Consider the following 23,855-nt stretch of genomic DNA (forward strand, 5'->3'; position numbering starts at 1 on the left):
GTGAATACTAGATGGTTTCTAGGGTGTTTATAAGCGGTTGCTAAGGTGTTCTAAGTGAATACTAGATGGTTTCTAGGGTGTTTATAAGCGGTTACTAAGGTGTTCTAAGTGATTACTAGACGGTTGTTTGGGTGTTTATAAGCAGTTGCTAAGGTATTCTAAGTGATTACTAGATGGTTGTTAGGGTGTTTATAAGTGGTTGCTAAGGTGTTCTGAGTGATTACTAAACAGTTGATAGGGTGTTTATAAACAGTTGCTGTGATGTTCTGATTGAATACTAGATGGTTTCTAAGGTGTTTATAAGTGGTTACTAAGGTGTCCAAAGTGATTACTAGACGGTTGTTTGGGTGTTTATAAGCAGTTGTTATGGTATTCTAAGTGATTACTAGATGGTTGTTAGGGTGTAAATGCACACAATGATTAGCCAATCACAAGACTTCCTGCTTGTCAAACAAAGAATCTGACCGCGGCCTGCGAAGATTTTTTTGCCTACATTTACCCATCCTAGTGCTGTTACAGAGACAGGGTGTGATATTAGATGGCACCTATTTCAATGATATCTGAGAGGTAATAAGAACGTTTTCTGCATATTATTTAATAAAATAAAATAAATAAATAACAGCACATTTAAGCAAACATAATTAAAGGGATAGTTCACTTAAATATGAACTATCTCTTTAATGCAACATCCAGAAAGCTTGCAATCGAATGTGTCATGTATTTTGCAGCATTACTATTACTGTAAACATGCAAAGCGACAGAGACACTGATGTCTTACTGGAACACGGGTCCATAGATCAGTCACGTCAAACAGAGCAGAGGACAAACCGACACCAGACATTGTGTGTTTGACTGGCGACTGACAGACGGGCCAAACGAGAAGACAGGGTAGAACTGGGTTAGAAAGTCAAGGTAAAGGTGTGATGACTGCAAAATAAAAAAATAAAAAAAAATGCGAAAAAGGACAAACAAGGGTATGAACAGACAGCAACAACTTTTTCAGCGGCCTTGCTTCTGACATATTTTTCACATTCAATTTCTAGGCATTTCAGAAAAAACTTCAATAATTCAAGTTCTAAGCCTTGAACCAAAACCAGCCCTGAGATGAATCACAACATTACTTTGATTTGAAGCAAAAAGGTATTTGTGTAGTGTGACATGATTTACTCCATCTACGACTATTTTAAACATCATTTTAATCATTCTTATATAATTGTATAATTGTGTATGCAATTTTTTATGAGATCATATGACTTAAAGAAATATTCTGGGTTCAATACAAGTTAAGCTCAATCGACAGCATTTGTGGCATAATAATGATAACCACAAAAGTTAATTTCGACTTGTCCCTCCTTTTCTTGTCAACTGTAGCTGTAGGCTAGTCAATTATTGCATGGTATATACTGCATAGACATCAGTATGACAGACAAAATATATTTTTTAGTTTCTACATGGTCCTTCTTTGCTTCATTCACTGTAATGTCTTAAAGAATAGTTCACATAAAATTTAAATTCTGTCTTTATCAGTTCAATCTCATGGCATTGTTCTCAGTCCAAACCTGTGGGGTTTTAAGTCTTGTAGATATGGTGATTACCAAGAAAGTTCAAGACACTTTAACACTCAGTAACAAATAGTTTTCATTATCCGAGATGTCCTACATTCAGCAACTACCAAAACTCATTTGCTTCATAAATTAGGAGATGCCTTTCCAAACAGTCTTCTGAATGCGATCCGAGATATGAAGCTAATAATCCTAGACGGAGCTCATTTTCCTGGATCAGAGAATCTTCTGAGCTTGACTGCATGCAAAGGTGCTATTGTTCTGATTTTAACACTTAATTTCACTGGAACCACAAATACAATTTCCATAATGACCTTCCGAAACACCACAAAGCCAGATTTTCTCCGGAACAATTTGAAATTAAACGAGGCATTGAACAAACAAGTACTGCTCCAAGTAAAACATGGAAACAAATGTGAAATCAACAAAGCTGGAAAATTAGGAAAAGTGAAAAATTTGGGTAAAAGTGTATAACAGCTCATGAAAAAAAAAAAAAAAAAAAAAAAAAAAAAAAAACCTTTTCTTAACCTGTTCTTAAATCAGTAAATTTACTTAAGGAGAAAACTGCATACTATATTAAGACTTGTTTTCAGAGAAAAGTGCTTGAATCAAGTTTATTTTCCTTTACTCCATTAACACATTTGCTTTTCTAGTTTTAAGTAAAAGCCTAACAAAATTTAATGGTGATTAGTGCTTAAAACAAGAAAAAATTAAATATACAAATAAACTTAATTCATTATATTTTCTTTGAAAACAAGTCTTATTTTACACAACAAGTAAAGTAACAAGTAAAGGATGTTTAGATATTTTGCTGGAAAACAATACAAAAGTATTGATTAAGAAAATTATTATTTGCATTGCAGGTATATTCCACAGATTAGTCCAAGTGTTAGGCTGAATAAATAGCAGAGAACAGAATTGTCGGTTGGTGTCTGCTCTGATGAAAACTTCTTGACCTTTGACCTCATGTGCAGAGGGTGTGGCTTCACTGTATCAGAAAATATGACTATCAGGAGTGTCCAAATACTGAGAGAGAGAGCTCCTGACTCAGTTAGCACTCTTAAAGCTCAAGGCAGAATATTGCAACATCTTTCATGTGGCCCACTTCAGTCAATAAAGATCATTTTGTCATCTGGAATGACCCACAAGTCCAGAGTTAGAGCTTATTGTGCTGGTGTGTCTGTTACAGTCTCAATGCCGTTCTGCTCCAGCTGAGCTCGAAGAAGAGCGTTCTCATTCTTCAGCTCCTCCAACTGAAACCAACCACAGAAAACACTGATTATTACAGCTAAAGATCTGGATCTACAGACACATGTTGATCAGTAGATGTAAAGATCTAAATCTAGGGGAAAATGTTGATTATAAGACTGTTGAAGTAGATCTAGATTTCTACCCATCTAGGGACATATTTAAATACAACTTCTAAAGATTTGGAGGAAAATATAAATTATTAAAGACCCCCTCCAGTGAAAATCAAGTTTTTAACCTTGTTTACATGTCCATATGGTGTTTTTTAAATGCTAGAAGACATACCATGAGTGAAATCAGCAGTCATTGCCATTGCTGAGCATTTTCGCCTTGGCACTGCAGTGTACGAAAGACAATCTCAAAAACACGGATTCAGACAGACAGGGTTTCATATGTCACAAACCTAAGGAACCAATCCCGTCAACTTGCAGGGTGGGGCTTTCCATATCAATAGCATATGCTACGGCAAAGCAAGGGGTATCAGGAGAAGCCAGGTGTAGCTACGTATCGGTATTTTGCAAGACATATTCTGTTTTCGGATGCAAAGTTGCAAAAGAACAAATGGTGAGCCTTTATGTATTACCAAAGGATCTGAAAATCCGAGATAAATGGTGCAGTTTATTTGGTAAAATCATAATGTCCCAGCAAAACTTCCAGAGAAAACTCAGGTTTGCAGTTGTCATTTTCCAGAGAACTATTTTGAAAATTGTACCCAAAAACTGATGGGTTTTGCCACTAAATATATATGGAACCCAACACGGTTCCATCAATTTATCCTGGGTTCACAGCGAGCCCGAGCTGCAGGCGAGCGGTGCAAGGGTGAGTGGAGATGGAGGTGGAGGCTAATTTGCATATTCATACATCTGCACATACTAAATGAGGCAAAGGTGTAGAGTTATATCTAAGCCATTTTAAGGCATGAAGGGATTATATACATTTTTTGAAATGTTACATATAAAGATATAATGAAAAATGTTGAAGTGCTAGATCTAAACATAAAGAGATGATGTTGAAATGCTACATCTAAAGATCTAGAGAAATCAATTAGAGCTAAAGATTTAGAAAAAAATGTTGAAATGTTAAATCTAAAGATCTAGAGAAAGATATTGAAATGTTAGATCCAAATATCTATAAATGTTAAATCTAAAGATTCTGTATCCTGAAAAATGTTATATCTAAATATCTAGAGAAAGATGTTAAAATGTTCGATCTAAAGACCTAGAGAAACCAGTTAATTAGAGCTAAAGACCTAGAGAAACCAGTTAATTAGAGCTAAAGATCTAGAGAAAGATGTTGAAATGTTAGACCTAATGATCGAGAGGAATACATTCAAATGTTACATCTAAAGATCAAGAGGAATACATTAATTAGAGCTAAAGATCTAGAGAAAAAATGTTGAAATGTTAAATCTAAAAAGCTGATTGTTAGAAATAAAGATTTAGGGGAAAATGTTTCTAAAGATCTAGAGGAATAAGTTACTTCTTAGATCTAAAGATCCAGAAGATTTTTTTTAAATGTTAAATATAAAAATATAATGAAATATGTTGAAGTGTTAGATCTAAACATAGAGAAACATTTTGAAATGTTCAATCTAATGATCTAGAGGAATAAAGTTAGTTAGAGTTAAAGATCTAGAGAAAGATGTTAAAATGTTAGATCTAAAGATCTAGAGAAATCAGTTAGAGCTAAAGATCTAGAGAAAAATGGTTGAAATGTTAAATCTAAAGATTTAATAAAAAATGTGAAGCGTTAGATCTAAAGACCTTGAGAAACATTTTGAAATGTTAGACCTAATGATCGAGAGGAATACATTGAAATGTTAAGTCTAAAGATCAAGAGGAATAAATTAATTAGAGCTAAAGATCTAGATCATTTTTTTAAATGTTAAATCTGAAGATATAATGAAAACATTTGAAGTGTAAGATATAAAGATCTAAAGAAAATTTTGAAATGTTCGATCTAAAGATTTAGAGGAATCAGTTAATTAGAGCTAAAGATCTAGAGAAAAAATGGTTGAAATGGTAAATCTAAAGATGTAATGCAAGATTTTGAAATGTTAGATCTGAAGATCTAGAGAAAATTGGGTTGCCCTTTTTTTTACAGTATGTGTATGTGGCAGGGTGGAGGGCGGGGCCGAGTCGTGATTCTACACACCGGCTCCTAATCAGGATGATTAGCCCGAGAGGGATAAAGGCTGACTGGAGACGGCAGTGCGACAGAGAGAGAGTTACGGACAGCTGTCCGACACCTGTGTGTGTTTGTGTCTTCTGGTTCAGTTTCTCATTAAATATTATTTATACTGTCAAGCCAGTTCTCGCCTCCTCCATTCCATGAATGTGTTACAGTGTACTTTTAGTAAACTTACACTGTACTTACCCAATAAAATACTGATTAACATTAGGTAACTACACATACTTAATATGGGTTAAGGTTAGGGTTAGGGTTAGTACCTAGTAATTACTATAGGTGTTGTAACAGTACTGTAAAATAAATTGCTACCAAAAATTTTTAAAATGTTAAATATAAAGACATAATGAAACATTTTGAAATGTTAGACCTACAGATATAGAGAAAAAAGTTAAAATGTTAGATCTAAAGCTCTAGAGCAGTGGTTCTCAACCTTTTTTGGATGAACGCCCCCCTACTTAATTACCTGACCTCATGCCGCCCACTTCCACTCCCATACCAAATTATGTGACATAATCTGAAAGCTAAATATTTTTGTTATTTACTTAATTTGCAACTTACAGTTTTATAATTTTACAGTTTTGTTAATAAATTCAGCAGGCTTTCGCACTATAAATGTGAGACCAAACCTTGCGTTTCTTGAATTCAAGCAATGACGACTTTATCTGGGACCTATAAAATGAACATGCATAGACTGAAAATAATAATAAAAGTGATATTATTATTATTATATTTAAAAAATAAGTGAAATGACCAATAGTACTGCATATTTTGTCCCACTGAAATGCTCATTCTACAGTATGGCACTGATTTAGAGTTGGATGCAGATATAAATATTCTGGTATCAACAACAGTGAGGTTATCTATAACATTTATAACAAGTAAAAAGTAAACACCTAATTTATGTGGCTAAATAATTCTGTGTGACTGAGTTTGGACTTCTTTCATCAGGTTCTTATTGATTCAAATCTTTTGTAATGTCTGAAGGCAAACAAAACCAGTTATACTTACACTAAAAAAAAAAAAATTTATTTTGTTTATTTTTTTAGTTTTAACTGTTATTTGTAACAAGACTATAGTAAGCACATAGAATATGGATTTTCACTACCATGGTTAGATGTAACTTCTATAAAACAAACTACTGCATTTTTTGTAATTATAAACTGTAGGCCTAAACACATTTAAAAACAATAAATGCAAAATATAAACATTTATAAGTTGTAACAGAAATGAATGATATTCCCTCACTCCTCTATGTTGCCTATTACAAATTTAATAGAGCTGAAGTAGTGATATAATAATATTTATTATGAATCTATTACTGCCCAAAGTACAGTTAGTGTTACTACAGTAAATTCAAGAGTGGTGATGTAGAATTCTGTGCCGAATTCAAATGGTTTCCGCGTCTCGCGCCATGCTTCACTGGTTCTCGCAGCACTGCATGATTAAGAGCTCGAACCAAACTGTGACAACGCACCTTCTCTGTCAATTGAGCCGTATCCAACTACAGAGCCATACAGGCACATTAGCGGAAGTTGTGACCCTGCCTGTCTATTTGACGCTGCAAAACCAGATACTTCAGATGCATCACAAGACTTCAGTTCAGAATCAGATGAACCGCGGTACAAATGCATCCCAACCCGTATAATGGAGAACTGGTAGGCTAATATTCTGAGACTGGATAAACGTTTTTATGACGTAAAACATTTTGTGACCTAACGCCCCCCTCTCTTCTAATTTGTTCTCAGCGCCGCCTGGCATCCTTTGAACGCCCCCGTTGAGAACCCCTGATCTAGAGGATTCAGTTAATTAAAGCTAAAGGGATAGAGAAAAAAATGGTTAGAATTTAATAAAACATATTAAAATGTTAGAGCTAAAGATCTAGAGAAAAACATAGAAAAGTTAGATCGAAGTTAATTATAAGATCGAAAAATGTAGATAAAAATGTTGAATTCTTACGTCTAAAAATCTAGGGGGGAAAATGTTGAAATGTTAGATCTTAAGATCAAGAGAAAAAAAATTTAATGTTAGATCGAAGCAGCTATTTTTGGTCCATCAAAACATTATACTTGACTAACATTATAAGTGGACTTCGGGGAAAAAACAAATATATACAATTCTTCAAAAGTGTAGAATATGGCCCCTATGTTTAAGTTCAAAATGTTGGAAAATGTTCATGTGATCTAAAATGAAGATAAGAGCAAATAACGAGTAATGTGAATCAGTGTTTTTGTCCACAAAATTCAATTTCTGCAGCTGATTTTTTTGCCATTTTTATTGCGGATTCTTTTTGTCATTTCCACTATTTAAATATGTGTTAAAGGTCATAATTTGAATTATGTTGAGGCAACGTAACTTTCGCCACTTTTAGCTTTTGACCAGTGTTATTACAAATGTACAGGTTTGAGATCTCCTAGTTTCACATAAAGGAGACTGCATCTGGCACATAAGTTTTAAAACAAGCATTTTTACAGGCATATGGGGTACTTAACATCCCACCCAAAACCCACAATGACGGTGACACTCTCTGACACTTCTTTCATAATTTTTTTCCATGCCGCTGTAAATTCAGAACCATCAGAGCATCATTGCTGAAAAGCGATGAAGGAAAATCTGACTCCATCACATCATATGGTACATGACAAGTTGCAACTAAGCTCCCATTACACTTAGCTGTGCTTTGTCAAACGTTAGAGTACCTGCTGTCTGAGCAACTCATTGTCCATGTGCACTCTCTCCAGCTCTCTCAAACTTTCCTGCAGTCTCTGGTTATTCTGCTTCAGCTCACTGATGTAATCACACGCCTTTGACAGAATCCCACCTTTACTCTGGAAGATAAGAGCCATGTGCAGAATTTATGAGAAGCAGTTTCACAGTGAGTTTACATGCACAATCTTACACCCATTATGCTCAATAAGCTGACAACGTGTAAGGTCAAGTAAACACCTTAACCGGTTTTCTTTAACCGTCGTAAGGTCATAAACGGTTTAGGTAATTAAACAATCTGCACACATACTGTAGGTTTTTGCCCATTAACCTGATTTAGCATGTGAACACCTTTACCATCCTTGTGCAAGTAAAAAAGTGTCTGTTAAACATTTCCATGTCAAAATCGGAGAAAAACCTGATGATTTCAAATGTCATGTAATGTGGTTTTCATGCTTTGTTAGGTTTTGTTTAGAATGAGATGATTTTTGACAGCGTATTGTGCATGTAAACACACTCAGAGCTCTATTTTCATGACGCAGTGCACAGTTGTTGCTTGTTGCTCTGCACCTTATAAATGTTTTGTGAGAGTGCTCATTCTTCGCACAATTTTTGTGCCAGCACAACGTGCAAGTGCTGTGAAACTGTGGGTGTATTGTATGCAACTCGTATTTTACACATAAAAATAGTCACACTTTTTAAAAAAATATTTCTCAAGGCCCCTACATTGTTTTCCATTCTTATGCAAACTCCCCATAAGAAATCAGCATAATTATGAGCCTCAGAGTTTAAGACGATTAGTCGACAAGTCCTTCAGACAATCCACTGACCACTTGACTTAAAAAAAAATGTCGTTTTGTACATCCTTAGTGTCAGCTGAAAATAAGGTTTACAGTTATTATTACAGGTTAATAACAAGGTCAAATCTTTATTTTCTGTCTCCCTTCACAAGTAATTTCTCATGTAAGATGTTGGTGCTGCTGACCCCTCCAGTCTTGGTACTGTCCAAGTTGCAATCTGGGATGATATTTGAGAGTGTCACAATCCAGTTGTTGATTTTGTCTCGCCGTCGCCTCTCAACTGCACATTAACAATATGAAGGAGATTAGAAGAGGCAAAAAGCTAAATCTGAGCCACAATATTCATTATACCAAAACAAATGTTCAGCCTATCAAAAACACTCTACTGGCCTCTACTGGCCTCTGCTGACATTCATTTTTTAGTATCATCATCTTAAGGGTGGGCAGAGTATTAGTTAACATGCAGGCCCTGTGTATGTTACTTGGCTATCACCATAGAGTAACAACATATTACATTACGAGATTTCACATACCTTCATTATGTTGTGCCCTTCTCCTCTCATCTCTAGGCGTGTGTGGACTGTCCATTTTCCTATAGTAGTAATGAAAAATGAAATAAAACGCATGTGACCAATATTTCATACTGTACATCTCTTAATTTCATCAAATCAGTGCCTTAACCTGTGTACACTTTTTATTTAATACCCCAAAACATTAATCAAACAAACATGAACAAAGCTAAACATAAACAAAACAGAAAAGAACCCCCCGCCCCCCCCCTCCCCCCTGAAACAAAAACAACACAACACACAAAAAAAAAATAAAAAAATCGAACACATTTTCCTGGAATTAAGTCTTGATGGCAAATTCAAACTTTGATTTAATTAAAAAATTGTTTGGCCAATTTGGCCAAAAAAGTCCAACCTCCTCCTACTTTCAGTTCCAGAATCTACTGGCAGCTTTGTCAGTGGGTAATAACTTCTGTTTGTACGTTTTTAATTAACTTTAAGTAAATATTGTGTAAAATAAGTGTTCATTTCATTTCAGCAGTTTAGTGTATATCTGATTTGCTGTTATTCAAATATATTATATATAAATATTGGCATAATATCGACCATCAGGCATTGAAAAACACAAATCCGTCAACCAGTCTGTATATGACAAGCTTAGCCCCTGTCTATGCAAAGCTGAACAAATTTAAAGCTAGTATAAGAGTGGAATGACAGATATCTGCATATTGTCTCTCTGCCCTTTCCCTGCTGTTCTCCGGGGAGTCTCGGTGTCGGCTGCGTTCATTACATTATAAATTGCAGAGCAGCAAACCAGCTGCCGTCTGCGAGGAGGCTCAGCTTTAGCCTAATAACACAACTGTTCTTCCCGTTCAGTCTTCCCTCAGGTATGCTTTAATTAAGTCACGATTCCACAGCGATGAGTCTGTCACACCTCATAGGGCAGAGTACATAACGCCGGGGTAAAACGCCTCGCAAGATGCCACAGAGGAGGTGAGATACGCTTTATCTGTGCTAAAGCAAAACAAAGAGTTGTAAAGTGTTTTCAACTCGATTTTTTTTTTCTTATTTAAACTACAGGAAATTGAAGTCTTCTGTCTCTTTAAATGAATAGCAATGGTAAAGTGTGTTCTTAGGCATGATGCAATGTAAATTATAATGCAAATTACTTTAATATTTCACATAATAATTATAAAAAAATATCAGGCAATATTCTATGTGTACTGTGTGGTTACAGTAGGTAGTATTCCAGTCCACAATGTGAATCCTCACCCATTCTACCTGACTGTAGTTGTCTTTATGTCTAATAACAAGTTCAAATGTCAAATCAACCAAATTTCAGAAACTTTCCCTGCTTAATTTTTTTTATTTAGCTAATATTTTGTCTAAAGAAAGTTAAACATAAATAATGATGAAAGTCAATTTATTTTTTATTTTTTTATTATTTTCTCCCCTTTTTTCTCCCCAATATGGGATGCCCAATTCCCAATGCGCTCTAAGTCCTTGTGGTGGTGTAGTGACTCGCCTCAATCCAGGTGGCAGAGGGCGAATCTCAGTTGCCTCTGTGTCTGAGACCGTCAATCCGCACATCTTATCCTGTGGCTTGTTGAGTGCGTTACTGCAGAGACGTAGCATGTCTTCACGTGATTCTCCGCAGCATCCACACACAACTCACCACGCGCCCCACCGAGCGCGAGAACCGCATTATAGGGACCACGAGGAGGTTACCCCATGTGACTCTACCCTTCCTAGCAACCGGGCCAATTTGGTTGCTTAGGAGACCTGGCTGGAGTCACTCAGCACTCCCTGGATTTGAACTCACGACTCCAGGTGTGGTAGTCAGCGTCAATACTCGCTGAGCTACCCAATTATTAAATGTCATGGATCAATATTTACTGAGTAATCCATCATTTTGTAGAGGGGGTCAAAATTAGAATTTTCACCTTTAATTTTGAAGTAAAAACAAAATACTTTAGAAAGGTGTGTGACAAGGAGGAGGGCGGGGCCGGGCGTGTGTAGTCACGGCCAATCGGGCTAATCAGCCGAGGAGAGGCATAAGTGCAATGAGATGCGGCAGTTCGGGAGAGAGAGAGCTTTAGGCAACTGCCCTGTATGCGTTTATGTTTGTGTGTTTTTGTGTTTGAGTTTATTAAAATATTACTTTGATGCTTCAGAGGAGTTCCCTACCGGCTGGCAAAATGTGGCGGGATCGGAAGAACGGCCGCTGTCCACGAGGGGAGGAGGGGCTCGCTGCCGACCGCCTGGAGCGGTAGAGCCGCTGCCAGGGGCGGAGGAGTTCCCTACTGGCTGCCGAAATGCGGATGGGCGTTCTGTCCACCAGGGGTCGGAGGACTGTCTCCGGTCCGCCCGGGAAGGAGCGGCTGTTGTCCGCCAGAGGGTGGAGTGATCGAGGACCAGGCGATGGCGTGTCTGGGAACCGGCGAGTATGTTTTTCCTCTCTCTCCTTTCTCTCTCTCACTGTCGCTCCGCGTTGGCCTTTCCTTCTCCTCTTTTTGTTGTTTTGCTTTTCCCTCCCCTTGTCTCCCTCCTAGGTCGTGGAAGGCGGGGAAGGCCAGGTTCCCCGGCCTGAGGCAAAGGAGGGAGGAGTGTGACAAGGAGGAGGGCGGGGCTGGGCCGTGACTACGCACGCCCGGCCCCCAATCGGGCTAATCAGCTGAGGAGAGGGATAAGTGCAACAAGATGCGGAAGTTCGGGATAGAGAGAGCTACAGGTAACTGCCCTGTATGCGTTTATGTTTGTGTGTTTTTGTGTTTGAGTTCATTAAAAACATTACTTTGATGCTTCATCTGGTTCCCGCCTCCTCCTTTCCATTGTACCCTGTTACATTGGTGCCGAAGCCCAGGAAGGAGGAGGGATGCACCGTCGTAGAGTCCTCGCCACTACCATCCACGGCCGCCATCCACGAGGTGAGGAGGGGCTCACTGCCGGCCACCTGGAGCATTGGGGCCACTGCCAGGGGCGGAGGAGTTCCCTACCGGCCGCCAAAATGCGGCAGGATCGGAAGAACGGCCGCTGTCCGCAAGGGGAGGAGGGGCTCGCTGCCGACCGCCTGGAGTGGTAGAGCTGCTACCAGGGGCGGAGGAGTTCCCTACCGGCAGCCGAAATGCGGATGGGCGTTCTCTCCACCAGGGGTTGGAGGACTGTCTCCGGTCCGCCTGGGAAGGAACGGCTGTTGTCCGCCAGAGGGTGGAGTGATCGAGGACCAGGCGACGGCGTGTCTGGGAACCGGCAAGTACTTTTTTCCTCTTTCTCCTTTCTCTCTCTCTCATTGTCGCTCCGCGTTGGCCTTTCCCTCTCCTCTTTTTGTTGTTTTGCTTTTCCCTCCCCTTGAGGAGAGGGATAAGTGCAACGAGATGCAGCAGTTCAGGAGAGAGATAGCTACAGGCAACTGCCCTGTATGTGTTTATGTTTGTGTGCTTTTGTGTTTGAGTTTATTAAAACATTACATTGATGCTTCGTCCGGTTCCCTTCTCCTCCTTTCCATTGAACCCTGTTACAAGGTGGCAGCATCATTATTTTATTTTTACAAAGAGATAGGTAGGTCTGTTAATAAAATCAGTTGACTTCATCACCTCTTGTTGCATGATACAGTATGCCAATGGTGTGAGTCCAAAAAAATGGAAAAAGCACTTTTTTGTGTGATTATTCCAAAGTTGGTTACAACAACCATTTTGTATCTCAATTTTTTACATTTTTACGGCCCTATCTGGTTTTATTCCAGAAATATGGGGCTTTCAAAATCATCCTAGGCCATTTGTCTATGTCCCTCTGCAAAATAATGCATTACTCAGTAAATATTGATCCATGGCATTTAACAGTTTGTCTTTCAACATCATTAATGTTCATATTTCACCATTAAAAAATAAAACATTTCAAAAACAAAAATGTAAGCCTGGGGCTTCTGGTTGAGTTGATACAGAATGACCCAACTGGAAAAAATAGGACACAATTGCTCAATTCAGTCTTTATGCTGCAACCAAAAGCTGAATGTGTCAAAAAGAACAAAGTAATCAAACAAAAAAGACAAAAAACAAAACAAAACAAAAAAACTCAACAGACATGTGATTCTTCAACTGGATGTTACTTCAGCCTTATTTTAGAGGTTGAGGATGTTGCAACCGCACCAACACATACACAACATTAAAGCAACACTTCTGCTTTTGCAGTATAAGAACTTCAAAGGAAGCACAACAAACCACACTCTCCCATCAATTATGACTGAATTCGAGCACATGATTCTGTGAGAACTGTGACAAACAGCCCTGTTTTCCTATGGATTTGCCTCTGTAATGGTGGGATCCCAAGGTTAAATGGAGAGCAAGGCACAAAGAAAGTGCAAAGGTGCAGCACAGAGTCTGTAGCCTCTCTCTTCCTGGCTATATCCCATGACAAATTTAAAGGGCAGACCCCTGAATGAGTGTGTCATTTGAGTTATAAAGGTGTAAATGTGTCTGCTCACTAAGTATGCTTCTCTCATTAATATAATCAAATGTTAAGGAATTTTCAGTGTTCAAAACAAGTTAAGCTTCATGCATAACATTAATGTTGTCAATTACAACAGAAAATAATAATTTAGAATCGTCTCCCAGTTTGTAAAAACAAGCTAAATTCTTGGTTGTTCCTACTTCTTACAATGAAAGTCTAAAAGGCAAGGCATTCCGAAGGGTTTAAAAGTAGAAACGTGCATCTTATTTTAAGGCAAAGAAAATCGTAATTTTCTATTATTTCGCTTGATATTGTAACTGCAATTATTCAGTTTGATTAATAGAATTTACATTAAAACACTTGTGAGGCAACTGCATGCCATATTCTTTACGTAGGCTACACATCCAAAACAAGCTGAGAATTATTCCTGAATTGCTTTATTGCACGGCAAACAAAAGGTTTTTTCAACTTTTAACTAAATTATACACAGAAAGTGTGCAAAAATTCTAGAATACTATGATGGCGCTTCTGATATGCGAACAGACTAATTGAAACATCTCTGATTTGCTATTGCATTTATGCACACAACGGACCAAAAAATATGTTGTAAATAAAAAAAAATAAAAAAATGCTACGAGAGTAGACCTAGATGGAATGATGTAACTGACACTTTTCACGAATAGTTAATTGCCGCAGCTGTAATTGTAATCTCGATTATTTTTTCGATGAATTGTGCAGCTTGTATATTTGATAAAGCACTTGAATTAATTTCTCCATACAAAAAGGGAATTATTTAAGCTGTAAAGTTATATAAATCATCCCTTTAGTAGTGGGACTACTTGTCTAGGTGGATAAACTTTTACAAACTAAGGGAAGAGTACGTATTTTCTTTGATGGAGTTGAACTTGCTTTAAACCCGGAATATTCCTTTAAAATGTACAGCTTCTGTTTCAGGAATATGTCACAATCCTGATATATATTTTTGCCCCCAACAAACAACCTGAAGCTTGTTTGGTTTCCCCGTTTACTTACAAAGTATACGGTTGTGTGCGTGGAGCTATAGTCCGCTGTGTGGCAGAATGTAATATATCTGTGGGAGTCATCATCACGTAGAATTGACCTAAACAAGAGAGAAGATAAATGCTGGATTGCTCCTAAGACTATAATCAGTAAACTAATGTAAAAACTAAAAAGAGAGTTTCCTGTAGTTCAAGAGTAGGGGTGGACAGTATTACCAAAATACAGTATATCACATTAAGTAATATTATATTACCGTAACAGGGTTTTTCTACAGCATTTAAATTTCTGGGCAATTTCATGTCCCAGGGGTTGATTTTTATTAAAACCAACATATTTCAAAATGTTTCTTTTTGTTATATGATGGTCTCATAACAACTGAATTTGTTTTTTTGTTTTTTTATCTGGCCTTCATTACTGAACTGTTGCCCCCTGGCTGGCGCTACAGAGCACTGAGCCCCAGGACATCCAGGCACAAGAACAGTTTTTATCCTCAGGCCATTTTCTTCATGAACAATTAAACTGCCTCAGGACTCTCCCATAATACAATAATGTAAATACATATCTCATGTACATATGTTAATTCACATATTTAATTCAATAACTGTACATACCCCTACTTTGCACATACATCACCACTTGCACATGTACATACGCCATTCCATGTTATATGTCCTATTATATGTATGTCTATTTATACTCTTACCTTGTTGTATATTCTGTGTCTCACTGTAATGTTCTCCTATCACCAAAAAAATGTATTGTGTACTTGAGAACACTTGGCAATAAAGCTCATTCTGATTCTGATTTTGATTATTTATTTTTGGTGCTTTTTAAATGTCTTTTATATGTAGATTTAACTTTTTTAGTTTCATCCCAGATCCAGATTTTCAATGTCATCCATTATAAAATATAAATGATTCCATGTTTAAAACTATGATAATCTAATCAAAGAGTGAAATATACATAAACTATTAAAAAATAAATAAATAAATAAATAAATAAAATGTGTGTGAAAATTATTTCTATTAATTTATAAAAAATTGTGACTGTCCCACAGTTGTGGTGTCATTTACAACACAACAAACAATTTTGCCCCAATGATGTTTTCCCAGAAGTTAGTGGACTTGTTAACCAAGTTGACAAGAGTCAACGAAGAGCACGCTTGAGATGAAATATGAGACATGTAATGTTTGATGTAACTGTATATCTTTGATAAATAAATAAATTCAAAGTAAACCTCACTTGTGAGCAGAATATTTGGTAAAACTTTACAATTAGGTTTTATTTGTTAACATTAGTTAACAACATTAGTTAACATGAACTAACAATGAACAATACTTCTATAATAATGTTAATTTCCACATATACTAATACATTTTTAAAATCAAAAGTTGTATTTATTAACATTATTTAGTGCACCATGAAATAACATGAACTAACAATGAACAATTGGGACCCACTTTATATTAGGTGGCCTTAACTACTATTTATTTAATCATTTGATACAATGTACTTATTATGTACATACATGTTGTTGCATTGTAATTACATTTAAAGTACTTGCATTTAATTACATTTGTAATTGAAAACTGTAAAACACTGTTAACTTTACCCCTAACCCAACCCTTACCCCAAAACCTTACTCTAACCCCTAATCCTAACCCTTACTCCTAAACCTACCCGTACCTCAACCACAGTAGCAGCAAATGTGGGCATTTTACAGAACAACATGTAGTTACACAGTAAATACATAGTCTTGTATAATAGTCTTAAAATATTATTTAATTCTGTGTATTTAGGATGCATAAAATTTTTGCTATGAAATTAACCTTAGCGATACAAATTAATCAGCCTTTTTTTTTTTTTTTTACGTTAAAAATGTCATTTCCATCCGTGTCATTTCCAGCACAGAATTCTATTAAACAAAATACAGAATTTGAGATGTGCTGGAAACGACACTGTGCTGGGACTTTCAAAACTTTCAGAAAATAAATGACAAAAATTACTTAAATCTCTTGTGATGCATGTACATATACTGTTGGACATTGTTAGTAGACAAATTAAATAAAAGTTTTACAAATGTTTTAATGGGATTTTACTTTCTAGAAATTCACAGAGCTAAAACTGCCTGAATTGATGTAACATCCAACAGAATAGTTCACAGCATAGTTATTTCTGGAGGAAATTAAGAAACAACAATATATACATATACAGTACTGTGCAAAAGTTTTAGGCACACAAAAATGTTGCATAGTGAGGATGTCTTCAAAAATAATGACATAAATAGATTTATTTATTAAGTACCCTCATACAAAGTCCAGTAAACATAAAAAAGCTAAATCAATATTTGGTGTGACAACCTTTGCTTCCAAAACAGCTCCAATTATTCTAGATACATCTGGACAGTTTTTCTTGGTTGTTGGCAGATAGGATGTTCCAAGCTTCTTGGAGAACTTGCCACAGTTCTTCTATCTATTTGCCTCATTTGCTTCTGTCTCTTCATGTAATCCCAGACTGACTCAATGATGTTGAGATCCGGGCTCTGTGGAGGCCATACCATCTGTTGTTGGGCTCCTTGCTCTTCTTATTCAATTCTATTTGCAATGGAAATGTTGAAATCTAAAATTGATATTTCCTACTGATAAACTAGAAGCAGAATAGCTAAAATAACCGTTTTAAGACAAATGTTTTTGTGAAAAATATAATGCGCCTAAGTCTTTTGCACAGTACTGTATATAGATGGATGGATGGATGGATGGATAGATACTGTATTTCTTTATCGCTAACATGTTTAAACAACATACTCCGGTATCAACTGCACATACTGTATACTGAATATCTTCTGTGGTATATATTCTGGTATTTATTTTACTATTGTGCAGTGTATACTGTCATACCGCCCAGCACTACTATAAACTTGGATGTACCTGCGGTTTGCGTGAGCGCGGGATCAGTGCTCGCCTGCATGGACACAGCTGGGGCAGTTCCCTCACTCACAGAAGATACTGAATAATACGCACACTGGGCCTCGTTACCGGTCCCTTCTCCTGCAGAGCTTCCTCCATTACTGAAAGAGTTTTGAATTACTGTCTGAAAGTAAACAGGCATGAAGCATTTTACAATCCATTATAACGCCTGGTGTTCGTCATCGTTCAGGTCGTGTTGTCATGTTCTGCTGAATAAGAGTCATGCTGAACTATGAGTGGGAAGGGAAGTGAAAGTGGTGCTGATGCTGGGACAGAGCTGGTTGCCATGGTGTCAATTATGTCGATTATTTTTAACTGTCAAACCTGTGTAAAAGCGTGCTGGGCTCCGCTGATGTTAGCTGTGGAAACCACATTCATCGGCGCTCCTTCTCCTCTGGCCTGAAGTTGCTGATCTGAGACTCGATATGTCACCTGGAAAGGACAGAGAGAGAGAGAGTGAGAGAGACTACATTACTTCAAAGTAAAAGATTACATGACAGTGTATGGTACGGCATGGCAAGAAAACCATGTAGCTTTCCAGCTCTCAAAAGAAAAACTCCAGAGTATTTTAACTTAGCCCTATTTAAGTTGTGTTAATAATTTAGGTATCAGTAAATGTACATTGGATAGTAACTCAAAATCTATGCTTTCCTATCAAAGAAGTGCTTACTGGTGTGTCTTCAACTTCGCTCAGTTTTAGCACTGTGGATTTCTAGATTTGTAAAAATTTTTACACTCTCAATAATTATTTTAATTTGTCTACAAACAATGTCCAGCAGTGTCTGTACATGAATCAAAGGAGATTTATGGCACTTTTGTGTTCTAAGTCATGAAAATTCCCACCACAGTGTTATTTCCAGCACATCTCAAATTCTGTATTGTGTATAATCGATTCTGTGGTGACAGTGACGCTGATGGAAACAACATTTTTAACGTTTTTTTTTTTTATGAAATGACCGATGCCTTTGTCTTGCTATGGCTAATTTCATAGCTAACATTTTATGTATCCTAAATACACATAATTAAATAATATTTTCACACTTACTTGAGTCATTTTGCAAAATTACAGCTTTACTGGAAATGACGGTCAATAAAAATATTCTGCTCACAAGGGATTTTTTCATTGATTTTTCTTTGTTTTCTTCAAATATCACTTTTGTCCAAAAATCACATAAAGCAAACATTAAAGTAATCCATATGACTCCAGTGGTTTAATCCATGTCTTCAGAAGTAATATGATAGGTATGGGTGAAAAACAGATCAAAATGTAAGTTATTTTTTACTCTAAATCTCCACTTTCACTTTCACTTTCAGATAAGAAAGTGAAACTGAACAGTGACTTTCAAGTGAAAGTGAAAGAGGAGATTTAGAATAAAAAAGGATTTAAGTTTTGCCAAGTTTCCCACCAACACCTATTATAACGCTTCTGAAGATACGGATTTAACTACTGGAGACTTATGGATTACTTTTATACTGCTCTTATGTGATTTTAGGAGCTACAAAAGGTCTGTTCACCATTTACTTGTATTGTAAGGACCCACAGAGCTGAGATATTCTTCTAAAAACCTTTTGTGTTGTGCTGAAGAAAGAAAGTCATACACATCTGGGATGGCATGAGGGTGAGTAATCTGTTCATAAAAAAATACATTAAAAAAAACAGGAGATGAAAGTGCCCAAAGTTGAAGAAACACCCTTATATAGAACAAAACACGCAATATTATAAGTAATCACACCTTTTGCGCAATTCCACATGACTATTACATTTCAAAAGCCTCTCACATGGGCTCACAAATTGGACACCACTATGGCTTGCGAGCAAGTTTTACTCAACAAAAGATCTATGAAAGAGTAATAACCTGCCGATTAAATATTTTAGAGCAGAGCATAAATACAAAGATATACTGTTTCTTCACTATTGAAATTCCCCAGACATTTAAGATTTCATAACTTTCCGTAACTTTTTCAGGCCTGGACAACACCATTTTAAATGTGAATTGTGTTATTTCTAGGCCACTTGCATCGCCTAATAGTCCTGACCCCATCTCACATCATTGGTTAAGCCAGTTTTGCTGTGTCAGCCTGGTAAGGACCTTCAAACAAACAGAGCAATGTTTTGATACCGCCTCAGAGCCACAGTCTTTACACTTTTCGGGGGAATAAATCTACAAATACCTTACTTATAGTTAACTCTGTATAATAACCTGCAAATTACACAAAACATTTTTTACACATAACCTTTAAAATTCCCTGATATTTCTTAATATTGTATGACCGTGGGAACCCTGTAGAGAATTAATACGACAAACAATGCATCCAAACAGCATCAATGGTGTTGTGTTATAGTACTTTAGCTAGTATCGTACTATAAGATGTGATTAAGATATTGTGACAAGCCAACAGAAAAGATATATCAATGCTGCTTTTTGACAACTGCCCAACCTGACTCTTAATTAAAGGGAATAATTCCCCTTAAAAGTTTTCAGGAGAATGTTTCCAAGCACTCTGCCTCTCTTGGCTGAATTCTCCATTCATCCATTACAAACATTCATCCCTCCTGTCTGTGCAGAGGACTGTGCATGATTTAATTTAAAGGTCTAGAACGGCACACTTGTTCACTAAAAGAATACATATTTGTGAAAAACCCCTGAACAGCACCATCACCCTCGTCATGTGACTCGCCTGCTGACTGGCATGTGACACAAGCCCAGTGCCAATTCCAGCGAGAGATTGAAATCACATGACTCAGCACGGTGCTAATGGGTCGAATTCACGAAAACATGTCCAGGGCACATTTAACGGCAAAACGGTAGAGAAATAAAAACAAAACAAAAATAAATTAGATTTTGCTTAAAGAAAATGAAGCCTTTTAGGACCTTTTAAGATTTTGTTTGCATTGTGACATCACTGCATGATGCATCCACTGCATCCAATTCTTATTACTATAATTTAAATAAATGATTCTCTTTTGAGTTATTATGTTTTTGTAATTATCATTAATCACAATTGTGATTCTCATTACTCATTATTTATTTATTTATTTGTATTACAGTATAAATACTGTAAAACAATGTTTAAATAAGTGTATTTATATCAGCCTCATTTTTTTGGCAGTTCAACAAATACTACCATAATGTATTTAAATACTTTACAATTGATTTATTGATTTATTTTACATTACTATAATGAGAATAAGACTGTGTGTGTTTGGATAATCAGAAAAAGTACACTAAAAATGACCCAATGAAAAAATATGAATGGTCCTAAAAATAATATGCTTCTTTTCTTTGAAAAAAAAAAAAAAAAAAAAAAAAATAAAATATATATATATATATATATATATATATATATATATATATATATATATATTATATATAATAATAATAATATATATATATATATATATATATATATATATATATATATATTAATAATAATAATAATTATAATATTTTATATATATATATATATATATATATATTTCTTTTTTCGTTCTTTTGATTTCATGGTGAAATATGACTCGGCCATTTCCTTGACAAGTTTCATTAGATTCACTCTAATCGATAGAGACAAAATGAAAAGTAGCATTCTTTCCTTACCATCCACAAAAACAAAAAAAAAAAAAAAAAAAAAATGTATTTTATATATATATATATATATATATATATATATATACTATAGATAATCTATATAAGTGTTCTGCAATGGGATCGGTCAAATCTTGCTCTCAAGAAGCTTGAAACTAATAGAATTTATCAATGATAATATTGACAGCAAATCCCACCTGTCCGCCAGTATTTTCTGGGCGAAACTGATAGTAAATATTGCCATCCACAAAAGCGGAAGAATAGGGAACACTGTAGACTGTTAAGCCTATAAACGCCCCACTTGCGGTGAAAGAACCCAGATGAATATAAAGAAAACTTCCTTCAGGAATACATAACATCAGTACAAGAGAAAACTGTTATAAATTAAGTGAGCAATCATGAACCAGATATCCTCTGATCAGTAACAGAGAGCATCACATGACATTCATGAACAAGATGTAATGACATACCTTCAGATATTTGTACAACCTTCTTTTCTAGTTTTTCGTTACTGTAAATAGACAGACAGACAGATTAAACCGTAACAATATTACTACTACCACAGACACTGATTGTTCTTGCAACATTCATAATACTAAAACTCTTGTGACACATAAAAGAAAACAATGCCTCTAGAAAGTTTCACTAGTACCAACACCTAGTTAATTTTACCCACTGTTTTACAATAATACTTTTTGTTACATTCAACATCGATGATAGACAGACAGACAGACAGACGATACAACTTATTAATACCATAGAATTTTTCTTGCAACATTCACTGAACTCTTTTTCTCGTGACATAAAAGTGAAAGATTACCTTTGAAAATTAATTACTACCAACACATAATTACTTTCAACAACTTCTTTTGCAATCGTAGTTTAGTTTGACTCCTCTGAAGTTAAAATGAACTCTTTTTAAAATACAAAACAACTTTGAGGACCAGCAGTAGCTTGAAAATAAATAAATAAATTATATATATATATATATATATATATATATGGATCCCCCATTGCAGAACATATATGATCTGATCAGATCATGGTGAATTTACACCAAAATTGCATTAAAGTTACTAACTCTTGCATCCTCAAATTACACTGCATAGAATTCCATACATGCATTATACATTTTTAATGACTTTCTATGAGAATCAGCAATGCACAAACCCTGAATCTCTAGAACTTGCATGCATTACCTTGCAGCAGTGTGTGATCTCCATCAGTGATGTGACGCTGAACTGACAGAGAGTGGAACAGCTGATCACGGGTACAAACACTCAAGTCATGTGACGATTCTGCTACTTGTTGTTTTTAATTAATGGTTCAAAACTAACTTCTGGTGCATTATCGCCACCAACTGAACTGGAGTAAAAAGCAGGGAAACTATAGTGTCAAAAAAAAACAAAACAAATGATTTGTATGCACTGATCACCAGTTAGTTTTATAAAAGTTAGGTTCATAAAATCAATCTGATTCAAACATGTTGTTCTGAATGAAACGATCATCTGAGGGGCCGTTCTGATCGAATGTGTTCTTGTGCTAAAAAGGTAGACGGAGCGCAACAAATTTAACAGAACGCAGGTGTCTCGAGACGTGTTTTTTAAAAGTTTACATTCTTTTGAACCTAACAATACGTTTTACACGCAGAGCTCCTGCAAGAGACATTGAGAAAAACAGCGAGTAGTGGTGCACCGGTCAGAAACGTCAGTCCATCCCATGTTTGCATAAGAAAATAACAGGAAAGCAGCGCAGACGGATGCAAAAACTAATTTGAAGTGTACCAAAACATACTTCAAACACATTTAAAAAAATAATAATAATTTTGTGGCCTTGTAAACAAAAATGTGTGTTTTCTCACAGAAGAGAAGGACATTGGTGTTTTTGTGATATTTAAATTAATTTAATGAGATTCAGATAGCCTGTACGGAAATTTGTTGGAACTATTTTTTTTCTTCTCATAACTGAAAACACCTAATTGGCCTACTTCTTTTCTCTGATATAACCAACCCGATCTCATGAAAAGTCGTACAGAATTTACGAGTTGGCTATTTTGTATGGTCTAGCACGATGTTGTTCGCATAAACTGGAACGACTTCATCACGTGCAAATTCCTGGATGTCTAATGAGAAGTAAGCGCAAGATCTGTGCACGAGGCGTTAAGGACATACTTATTCTTATTATGCCCTTACCCAAACCCCTTATCTAAACTTAACCAATCAGTAGTGTGTAAACATGATAGGAGGATGTTGTGTGTGAAAGGAGCAAGTAATTGTCGCGTATTAGATGGAAACGAAGTCCAGCGACGTCATTGGCTGTAGTGACAGCCAGGAATTCATACAAGTGCAGTCGTAGGATATCATACGAATTAGCCAAATTTAGAAAAATCGTACGAATCCTGATGATTTTACCGTGAGAGTGTGTTGGATATAACACAGATGAGCGTCTGCACCTGAGTGTGTAGCCCAATAAATAAATAAATAGAGCGCATCAGTGCCCGTCCACTTTTTCAGCGGTCTGGTTTCGGAAATATTATTCTCATTCATTTTTTTTCCCATAGGCTTTTCATAAAATCCTTTATAAAAGAGTTCTAAGGCATGAATCAAAACAACCAGCTCCGAGGTGAATCACAACATTAGAAACTTTGATTTTAAGCAAAAAATATTTTAAAATTGGACAAAAAGACAAAAGTACAAGACTGTGTACTTAACGTGTTTAATGAGGGAATGAACTACAATCCCATGAAGCATTGCAAATGATATCATCGGATAAAAAAATGAGGAAAATATATAAAACTATTGATTTGAAGTCGTTGATTATAAGTAAC

At 36.1% G+C, this 23,855-nt stretch overlaps 1 protein-coding gene across 4 annotated transcripts; it reads right to left on the minus strand.

Annotated features, from left to right (window-relative positions):
• Positions 1 to 660: 660 nt before the first annotated feature.
• LOC127453210 (upstream stimulatory factor 2) lies at positions 661 to 22,293 on the minus strand. 4 transcript variants are annotated; one of them, XM_051719454.1, is made up of 9 exons: positions 22,228 to 22,293; positions 21,499 to 21,539; positions 17,769 to 17,876; positions 17,406 to 17,545; positions 14,491 to 14,578; positions 9,037 to 9,095; positions 8,689 to 8,783; positions 7,697 to 7,825; positions 662 to 2,815 (listed from the first exon to the last, which is right to left on the minus strand). In XM_051719454.1, exons 3-9 carry the CDS (start codon positions 17,816 to 17,818, stop codon positions 2,726 to 2,728), a joined length of 651 nt encoding a protein of 216 aa, XP_051575414.1. In that variant the 5' UTR covers positions 17,819 to 17,876; positions 21,499 to 21,539; positions 22,228 to 22,293; the 3' UTR covers positions 662 to 2,725. The 4 variants fall into 4 exon arrangements, with proteins under 4 accessions (XP_051575415.1, XP_051575414.1, XP_051575412.1 ...); XM_051719453.1 differs by having other exon boundaries at positions 663 to 2,815; positions 17,406 to 17,568; XM_051719455.1 differs by lacking the exon at positions 21,499 to 21,539 and having other exon boundaries at positions 661 to 2,815; positions 22,228 to 22,286.
• Between the last annotated feature and the right edge of the window lie 1,562 nt (positions 22,294 to 23,855).

The sequence above is a fragment of the Myxocyprinus asiaticus genome, chromosome 15 (genome assembly GCF_019703515.2).
Source record: "Myxocyprinus asiaticus isolate MX2 ecotype Aquarium Trade chromosome 15, UBuf_Myxa_2, whole genome shotgun sequence".
Lineage (NCBI taxonomy): Eukaryota > Metazoa > Chordata > Actinopteri > Cypriniformes > Catostomidae > Myxocyprinus > Myxocyprinus asiaticus.

Coding starts and splice junctions, on each gene's coding strand:
- LOC127453210 (XM_051719452.1), bottom strand. CDS start 22,251: ATGGAGATCACACACTGCTGCAAG. Junction 14,579..17,405: donor CGCGCTCACGCAAACCGCAG/GTACATCCAAGT, acceptor TCTCTTGTTTAG/GTCAATTCTACGTGATGATG. Junction 7,826..8,688: donor ACAGTACCAAGACTGGAGGG/GTCAGCAGCACC, acceptor CTTATCTTCCAG/AGTAAAGGTGGGATTCTGTC.